The 10,252-nt window shown below is 45.5% G+C and overlaps 1 protein-coding gene across 1 annotated transcript; it reads left to right on the top strand.

Annotated features, from left to right (window-relative positions):
* Positions 1-264: 264 nt before the first annotated feature.
* Positions 265-792, top strand: LOC120842408 (the record flags this gene model as incomplete). The annotated part of the gene is made up of 1 exon (XM_040213504.1): positions 265-792. A coding segment is annotated over exon 1 (528 nt), but the record flags the coding sequence as incomplete, so codon positions are not given.
* Positions 793-10,252: the final 9,460 nt, after the last annotated feature.

The raw sequence follows: 10,252 nt of genomic DNA, 5'->3' as shown, positions 1-10,252 counted from the left end.
AGGCCTGTGAGGGTGGTGAGGGCCGCGAGGGCGGTGAGGGCCGTGAGGGCCGTGAGGGCGGTGAGGGCCGTGAGGGCCGTGAGGGCCGTGAGGGACGTGAGGGCGGTGAGGGCCGTGAGGGCCGTGAGGGCCGTGAGGGCCGTGAGGGCCGTGAGGGCCGTGAGGGCGGTGAGGGCCGTGAGGGCCGTGAGGGCCGTGAGGGCCGTGAGGGCCATGAGGGCGGTGAGGGCGGTAAGGGGTATGAGGGCCATTCCTTCTTTTGCTATGAATGACAAGACTCTTTCGTTAAGAAGTGAAATCGAATTTGTTTTCAAGAACCAACCAAAGCCGCCACTTTCTTTCTTTCACCTAAATGTGCAATCGATATGGAATAAATTTGATGACTTAAACATATTTTTGGATGGTTTTAATTTTCTTTTTGATGTTATTATGCTCAGTGAAACATGGTATAAAAATACCGAAGAAGTAGATAGGCTTGAGAATTTCGAAATATTTAGTGCAAATAGAACCAATAAAGTAGGAGGCGGAGTATGTATACATGTAAAAAGAGGTCTTGAGTGCACACTTATAAGTGACTTTACAGCTATTAGAAGCGATTATGAAATACTAACTTTACAACATGCAAAAACTGTTTTTTCTGTTGTCTATCGCCCGCCAAGTGGTAATATCTCCTTTTTTCTTGAGTTTCTCGACGTGTATTTTAAGTTTCTTGGTGAAAACATATTGACTGTCTGTTTTGGAGGTGATTTTAAGATAGAAATGCTTGTGTCGTCCTCATATAAAACTGAACTGCTGACTTTATACCAGTCATACGGACTCTTCAACGTTATATCCCAGCCTACTCGCATTACACCCCGAAATACGGCGTTGTTGGATTTATTTTTAACAAATATTTCAGAATCAGACGTAATTGCTGGAGTGGTTGGGGAAACTATTAGTGACCACCTTCCAATATGTATGCTTGCAAATGTAGACTACAGCTCCAAAAATATATGTGATCAGATTTATTTTAGGAATATAAGCGCTAAAAACCTTAATATTTTTGAACAACAGATAAGTTCCGAAGTCTGGAGTGCGGTGCTGTCTAGCGTGTCTGCTGACGAAGCATTTAATTGCTTTCTTGAAAGGTTTAAAATGATATATGACCGCTGCTTTCCTTATAAATTGCATAGGGTTCCTCGAAAGTCTCGTAAACTCTGGGTTACACCCGAAATAAAAAAATGATAAATAAGAAAAATAATCTGTACCACAGATTCGTGCACACTAAAGATGCATTTAAGAAACTTAAAAATCAATTAACAAAAACTTTAAGGCAGGCTAAATGCGTGTATGGAAAGTATGGAAAAAAGTAAATGAGTTAATAAAACAAGGGTGGCATGCGGATAAAGTAACGGAAATAAAAATCGAAGGCATCGTTGTAAAAGGGGCTGCTTTGGCCAAAAAGTTTAGTGATCATTTTGCTACACTTTTCCAGAGTGTACACTGTGCGGATGCTGTTAGGTATGTCCAGAAGGTTTCACATAGTATGTTTCTGTTTTCAACTGACGAACATGAAGTATTTTCTGTTTTCCAAAGCTATATATATGATTTTCAAATTAAACCTAACAAGCATGTTTTGCGGTGGATTGTTCCTTGTTAAACATATATTTTTAATCTAGCAATCGAGAACGGAACTTTTCCGCAAAAGATGCAGGTAGCGAAGGTATCTGTGCTATATAAAGCTGGAGATAAAAACAACCTAGAAAATAATAGACCGATTTCTGTCTTGCCGATATTTTCAAAAGCTCTAGAAAAAATAATACATCACAGGTTGTATAGTTTCTGCGAAAAGTTTTCTATTTTAACGCCCTGTCAATACGGATTTAGGAGGGGTTTCTCTACCGAACTTGCCTTGTTAAAACAAAATGAATTAATTTTAAACAATATTGAAAAAAAGTTATTAACACTCGGAGTATTCATAGATTTTTCAAAGGCGTTCGATCGCATTAATCATGACACGTTACTTCAAAAGCTGCATATCTATGGCGTTCGTGGCGTTGCTCTAGATATGATTAGAAGTTATCTTACTTATCGGTACCAGTGTGTTGAAATAAATAAAAAAAACAATCGGATCTTAGGAAACAGACTGCCGTCGTACCGCAAGGGAGCATTTTGGGACCACTTCTTTTTAATCTATACATAAATGACATCGTAAATATTGATCAAAATGTGAGTCTCATTATTTACGCTGATGATACCGGTATATCCTTTTCAGGTGATGATACTGATCAGATTATAAGTGCCGCAAATAGTTTTTTGGAAAAGTTAAATGCCTGGACAAATTCAAATTCATTAAAAATAAATGGCAGTACGACAAAAGCCGTATTATTTAGATCACGAAATACAAACTGTTTCTATACGTCCATTCTTTCTCTTGGAACACACTGTATAGATATAGTTGAAAGCGTAAACGTTCTCGGAATTATATTTAATCAATACATGTCATGGGACGAAACTGTACAACAGACATGTCAAAAATTATCAAGAGTTGTAGGTATTATGTACAAATATCGCCACATCCTCCCGATCTCGGTTATGCTCCTTATATATAATTCCCTTTTCTACTTAAAATATAATTATTGCTTCTTGGTATGGGGGAATACGACCACTACGAGCATAAAACTGCTACATACTCTCCAAAAAAAAAAAAAAAGCGGTTCGTATTATATGTAATACTGAGTATAATAGTCATACTAGTCCATCATTTATTAAATTTAATATTGTACAGATTCCTAATCAGTATTATTATAAACTTTTTCTTGCATTGAAAAGATCTTTTTGCCAAAAAGAAAATATATTCATATCTATTTCCAACCTTAGGATGAGGGACGTTACTTATGAAACTAGGTCTGCAGACGCATGGTTAGTGCCGCACTCCAGAGCGAACTACGCAAATCAGACGTTAAAATATATAGTACCTCGTTTTTGAGTTGAATGTAAAGGTTTTGAATGAAACCATAAAAAATCTACGTTCCATGTTTGTGAGAGAGTGACCCTGGAATTTGTAAATTTGGCTAAATCGATTACTTTTCCCCCTTCCCCCCTCCCCCATCTAATGTTTATTTTTGTGCTATAAGTGTGATGGTGAAAAAAACATTTGTATGTACATGCTGTCCTCTTTCGCTGCTGTGGGGAGGCAGAGGCTAGTCAAGCAACAACTGAGTTGCTTTTTTCTCTGTCTCCCCTCTCCAAACGGAGAGAAATTAAGAGTTTGAGATTGAGTGTGTGAGGGGCGTGAGCGTGGTGAGTGGTGTGAGGGCCATGAGTGCGTGAGTGGTGTGAGGGCGGTGAGTGCGTGAGGGGTGTGAGGGCCATGAGTGCGTGAAGGCAGTGACATGAGAGGCGTGAGGGCCGTGAGGGCCGTGAGGGTGATGAGTGAATGAGGTGTGTGAGGGCCATGAGTGCGTGAGGGCGGTGAGTGCGTGAGGGCGGTGAGTGGCGTGAGGGCGGTGAGTGGCGTGAGGGCGGTGAGTGGCGTGAGGGCGGTGAGTGGCGTGAGGGCGGTGAGTGGCGTGAGGGCGGTGAGTGGCGTGAGGGCGGTGAGCTAGGCGTGAGTGGCGTGAGGGCGGTGAGTGGCGTGAGGGCGGTGAGTGGCGTGAGGGCGGTGAGTGGCGTGAGGGCGGTGAGTGGCGTGAGGGCGGTGAGTGGCGTGAGGGCCGTGAGAGCGGTGAGTGGCGTGATTGCTGTGAGGGCCGTGAGGGCAGTGAGGGCTGTGAGGGCGGTGAGGGCTATGAGTGCGTGAGGGCCGTGAGGGTGATGAGTGAATGAGGTGTGTGAGGGCCATGAGTGCGTGAGGGCGGTGAGTGCGTGAGGGCGGTGAGTGCGTGAGGCGCCCTTCAGATCGAGCATCTTTCTCAGCAATTTTGGTGTTAATGGCGGGTTGTTCTCTAGCTTTCCCTAGATCGACACGAATCGCTGAGATCGGGTCCGGCTCGAAATAAGCAAGCAACTCGGAGCAATTCGAATACGTTTGAAGCGGCTGCATCCAATCAGGGACGCAAAATTTTCACGTGATACCTCGTGCCGGTGATGATGACACCCAAAGACTTGGTTCTGGTTTGAAATCGATCGTTTTTTTTTTGGAAATAAACTGTTTCGGAAAGGTGCATTAGTATTCTTAACGAGATTTAAATGCATAAAAACCCGTTTATAACGCGTAATTGTGTCTAAATTGCGCAAGAAAAATAAAATTTTATGATGACGATGGCAAATTGCAGCAATTGGTTGCTGCGTGTGATCGCGGGCGGATCGTGTTGCTGGTGTTGCGACGTAAAGTTTCTGGGCGAAATCGCCCCATGAGGGCGGTGAGGGCCGTGAGGGCGGTGAGGGCCGTGAGGGCGGTGAGGGCTGTGAGGGCGGTGAGGGCCGTGAGGGGCGGTGAGGGGTGTGAGGGCCGCAAGGGCGGTGAGGGGCGTGAGGGCGGTGAGTGGCGTGAGGGCGGTGAGTGGCGTGAGGGCGGTGAGTGGCGTAAGGGCGGTGAGGGCGGTGAGTGGCGTGAGGGCTATGAGTGCGTGAGGGCCGTGAGGGCAGTGAGGGCCGTGAGGGCAGTGAGGGCCGTGAGGGCGGTGAGGGCTATGAGTGCGTGAGGGCCGTGAGGGCGGTGAGGGCCATGAGGGCGGTGAGTGGCGTGAGGGCGGTGAGTGGCGTGAGGGCCATGAGTGAGTGAGGGGCGTTAGGGCCGTGAGGGCGGTGAGGGCCGTGAGGGCGGTGAGTGCGTGAGGGCCGTGAGGTTCAGTGAGGGTGAGTGAAGGGCTGAAGGTGAGTGTGACTGTGAGGGTGAGGATGAGTGAGGGGCTGAAGGTGAGTGTAGCTGTGAGGGTGAGTGAGGGGCTTATGTGAGTGTGGCTGTGAGGGTGAGGGAGGGCGACCTAAAATGCCGACCTCTGGTCTGCTGTAGGCTATTCATGTTTCCGTTACCTTAGCCCGTGTGTAACAGCCTTTCGTTACACTCGCGTGAAACACTTTTCACTAAAAATCTATCCCATAAGCACATTCTGGGTTAATATGAGACAATTTTGTTTTCGATGTGCACTACAGTGCCTATAATAATCGAGGCGATGAATGAGAGGTAAACAGCTGGAGAGAACCATTTGAACTGCTACATGGGAAAAGAAGCGTCAATATCACAATATATAATTCAATATTTTCCCCACACTGGTAGTTGGTTAGAAACTACCGATTTCATTCATGCTACTAACATTTGCTTACATACTAAAGAATAATAAAAATCCCTCCTAACAAAAAATAATAATAATAATAATTGCAAACGTGCATTGTAACCCTGAGACGTAAAAACAATAAAAAAAAGGTGGACAGCACGGGTAAGTTGTTCTGTCCGGTTTTTTTTTATTGTCTCCACGTCTCAGGGTTACTATGGACGCCATTCACCAGCTCGCCTGCATTTTTTACCTTTCATGCATTTTAATTTAATTTTGCCCTGAATTTGTATTGCTGTTGCAAATAAGCGGCTAGGAATTGCAACATGAAACCATTAGTGCACAGCTATAAACATGAGCTATCAATTGTAAAATATTTCGCAATGGTGATATTAACAAAAATAATTACAGCATGCACACTGACACCTCGATCCCACTTTAGATGGTCCACAGAAAGATGGTTTTTAAAGAAAGCACGCGGAGAAAAGAACAGCTTAGAAAAAAATAGCCTTAAAGGAAAAGAGTCGTGAAACAAATTTATAACGGTAGCTGGCACCCGCGGGAGCCGCCACAGGGCACAGGTCTATCACGTGGTGCTTGCGCTCTTTCAGGAGTTGCCTTTGGGCTCCAAAGTTACTTATTAATCTTCGTTTCTTAGTTGTTCTTCAAACGAAGATTAATAAGTAGCTTTTAGAGCCCATATAAAGTTCCCGAAAGAGCGCAAGCATCACGTGACCATAGTGGCCACTTTTCCGCGGGCTCCCGCTACTTCCGTGGGCGCCAACTACAAATTCGTTACGCGCCGTAAATATAGCTCTAAAAAAATTTATATATTTCGTTGTATATTCGTTTTATGACATTCTTTTTCCATCTAAGCTGTTTAAAAAAAAAGGAAAAAAAAGTTTTTTTTTTTTTCATGTGTTGCGCGATTTATATATATATATATATTTATTTGTTTCGCGGAATTTTTCCACGTGGGGGACAGAGATAAAGGCTTGATGTCTGACAGAGCCTCTGACCCCCTACAGTACAGCAGTGCGGCACAACAACGTAACAACATGACAAATACAATATAAATAAAAGACAAGTGAACAAACCAAAACATTTGCGCAACATTGTGCAAAATATAGGTCAAAATTACAATTTCATGTATCATTGAATATATATACAGTATATATATAAAAGGAAAAAGACACTGAACACCAAAAACCGCAAAACATGTCTCCGAAAATCCCAAACATGTCTGTTAGTACAAAGATGCCCGAAGGTAGTGGAAGCTTGTACTCAAATTGTGGAAAGACTGACTCACCTGAGAAAATCCCGAAAAAAAAAAAAAAAGCTATGGTTAAAGGGACCATGAAATGACCTTTTTACTTTTTCCAGATAACTTTTACATTAAACCGTCAATGTTCACTGAATGCCGAACAGGCATCCGTTTTCGTCTCGGTTTATTAACTTTTACACAAAAAATTATTGAAATATCGACTTTTTCATTCTCTCCAACTGACCGCAAAAGAAGCCGTGACGTAGACCGTTTCCGGAACCGGAAGTTCTCTCGGCAGTAGGAGAATGGGAGTGTTAGCGGCAACGAGTTGGGGTGCGCCGGTAGGTTTTACTGCGCTGATGTCACCGACGTATTTCCTGAATCTGCGCCTCTCGTCGCCGCATCGCAGCTGAGCGAAATTCAATCAGATATGTTGCGCTACAGCGACAGCATGGGACTAGTCCCATACGCCGGTATGCCTGTTGGGAAGTGCAGCGAGTCTTGTCACCACCCCGTCATTGTTGGCAGAAGGGCCGGCCCGTGTCAGTCGTTTGCAAAGCGACGTAGATGGCGTTTTTTGCGGCCTCGGAGATGCAGGAGCGAGCCGACGTTAAAAAAGATACGTTTGAACTACGAGTGTCAGCAAGAGCCACGTAAATACCTGCTTACACTCGGAGCGGACGCGCGCGCTTGATGGAAGTCTTGTATTCGCGCTGTTGGTAAGCGCTTCGGGACCGTTCTTTTACGATTGCAACTCGATACTGACGCGACACTCGGCAAAGAAAGGTTGGACCGGGGTCGACAGTGACGTGCAGTCTGTCAGGATAAAAATGGCATACCAATAACAAAGTGTACATACCGTGTTACGAAGGCAATCCATACGGCGTTTATTTCAGCTCTATATCACACAAAACAAGAAGATAGAATCGACGAGAGTCCCTTTTCGACGAGTGTTCGTCAACACTGCCTCGGAAAACAAGGGGAAGAGATTGACCTCCTCACCTCTTAATCTAGAATTGAGGTCAGTGATCAAACTATAATACGGGAAGGGTCCACAAGGGTCGCGCGGGCATATTCCATTTAGCACGCCAGCCGGTCGTAGGCAGACGGTCTTGCGACGAAGCAACGCAGCGCCGAGTCGGAATGCCTGCTAGGCCTATACGCTTCGTCGGAGTCGGTGAATCCAGCGTTCTTGTTCGTCGTGGTCTGTTTTAAGTACTGTTTTCTTGCTGCTTGAAGTCGGCACGCGCGGGAAGAACACGTAGAAAAATAAACGTTCAGTCAGTCAGAGTTTTGAGAGGAAGGAAAACAAAGAAAATAAATGTTCGTCGGTCGCCGTCACCCAAGTTAGAGCACTATATAGCTCCTACGGAGCAGAGTAGCGCAATCCTTTGAACCTCGTGTTTTGCCGACAAGATGGCCGACAGAGCGGCTCGGCGCGAGTCACGTGGTACTCAGGGTTCCAGGAGGCGGCCCGCCCTATGGGAGAATACATGGAGATCGGTACAACACGGCTGATTAAAAAATGAACGGCGAGTTCACACTTTTCAAAACTAGTTTGTCGTGAAGTTAGTAAAGCACTAAACACTTTGTCAAAGTTTCAATAATATCGGATGCGTGTGCAAATTTTGAGAAGGCAATTTCCAAGGCAATGGCGTTTGAAGCAGACGATTTTTGCTCGCAGCGGAGATGGGCTTTTCGGGTTGGCCGGAGCGGGTCACGTGAATGGTGTGACGTCGCCGTGTCGTCTGCTGCATGATACCGCTCAAGCAATTTTTAAAAAAAAGTCAGGTTCTTGCGGGTCACAAAACTTAGCGCAAATTATTCTAAAATGTTCCATTATTATGTCACAAACGATTGCCATTCCGTATATTCCCACAATGCTGAAGAAACAACGATTTTCTCACGTTCTCCATGCATTTCTGACCGCAGTTGGAACCTCCGGGCGTTCGCCGCTAGTCGCCGAGAGGCGGCGTTCTGGATTGCGCTACTCTGCTCCGAAGGAGCTATATAGTGCTCTAACCCAAGTAAAGGCGCATTCACACTGAGCAAAAAACGCGCGTTGCGGTCGACGTCGACGCCGGCGTCGTAAAATACGAAGCAGTCACACAGGGCCACCCGACGGCGGCGGCGTCTCGGGGAATCTCACGTTTGTCGAGAGAACACGGAATTTTTTTATTCGTCTGCTTCGCACGATTGTTGTTGCCTTGCCTTCGCGATTGCATATGCGGTGGGAGACAACCGTCTTCACTGAATGGACAACGGTGATGATTATATATACGTTTATACTCCGGTTATATGCAGCATTGGCGAAAGGCAAGGACTCGAACGGGCAGCTTCAGGTGCTCTTTTGCCGCGTTTTTGTGCAAACAAAGCACGGTGCTACGCCGGCGCGTCCCAGAGCCTTCGCGTCCGTACATTTAACACTGCACGCAGCCTGTGCGAGAGTGTTTTCGATGGAGGACTGTTGTATTCCGTAGTGATGGGTGTACACAAAACTACACAACACATTGGGAGTGATCGCTCCCGCACAGTCGGAGGTCGGAACACACCGCGAACTTCGATGGCAGCTTTCGCGGCAGCTTCGCGCAAACGATGAAGAGTAGCTTCACGGCGTCGTACACGCACATAAAACACTGCTCACAGTCAGATGTTCCAATCGGCTTGCCTCTTTCCACGCTGAAATGCTTCCAGCCACGTTTGGCGAGTGCACGAATCCCCCGAGCTCTGTGCCTTTTCGCCTTCATTGTAAGTCGAAAATAAAAAAAAACAGCGAAAACATGTCCTAACCGGAAAAGGGCGTACGTCACGTCCGGACGCTCGCTCATTGGCTCAAGCGCGCGCGTCGAGGGAGAAATTGGGTTCCGAGGCGTCGTCTCCCTGCGTCGTCCTCCTCGGCGCGCGACTTTTTTCAATACAAAAATAAGCGAAAAATTCCCCCCACGACGCGCGTCTTTCCGCTGTGTGAATGCGCCTTAACTGGCGGCCCTGCCCTACTGCGCACGCGCAGTAGTTGCTTCGTTTACCACACGATAGATGGCGCTTGGCTCTCAGCATTATCAAATTTGGCAATTTTCGCCACACATCTCTAATTATGCTACAAAATGTGGATCTGAATATTATTTAACAAAACTTTTAGGAAACATTCGCCGGCTATTTATTGTTTACGATCGCGGTGCTGGTGAGGTAGGCTCGGTAGGCTCTTACCCAATAGGCGATGTGGATTCGGCTGACGTGCACCGATTCTGCGTATGCATCGTAGTGAACAGGCGAAGGAAGGAAGGCGCAAAAGAGTTCAGTTTTCTTTTAAAAGTTCTATAGCAAATAATTTTTTTGGGCTCCCTATTTTTGTGTTTTTGTGTTTCTTTTCACACCTTTTACGACGTGCGGTGGATGAAACTCGATTTTAAAATCATTTCATGGTCCCTTTAACGAGGTTGGTTTCCCTATGCGTTGCATGTAAACTTAAACATATTTTGTCAATGTGGCGCTTATTTGTGCCAAATAAAGCGAGGAATAGGTAAGCCAATTGTTTTTTCTTTCCATTTCACCGATTTTTCAGTCGTAATAAACGCCAAACTAACCCAGAACGATTGTTCGATGATTTTGTGAAAAAAGGCTTAGCGATAATTTTTCCATGGACAAAACAAGTTTTTATTTTCTTTCTATTGACTCCAAAAGTTTCACGTATTCATACTCACAATTAATGAATGCACCATTTTCGGCCACCTATGTAGGAAATCCCAGCGCGATACGTTGAGAAGTCAGGTTTTGAACGCCAATTCGAGACTTA

The sequence above is a fragment of the Ixodes scapularis genome, unplaced genomic scaffold (genome assembly GCF_016920785.2).
Source record: "Ixodes scapularis isolate PalLabHiFi unplaced genomic scaffold, ASM1692078v2 ptg000069l_1___fragment_2___debris__unscaffolded, whole genome shotgun sequence".
Lineage (NCBI taxonomy): Eukaryota > Metazoa > Arthropoda > Arachnida > Ixodida > Ixodidae > Ixodes > Ixodes scapularis.
This window is presented reverse-complemented; position numbering and strand designations above follow the sequence as displayed.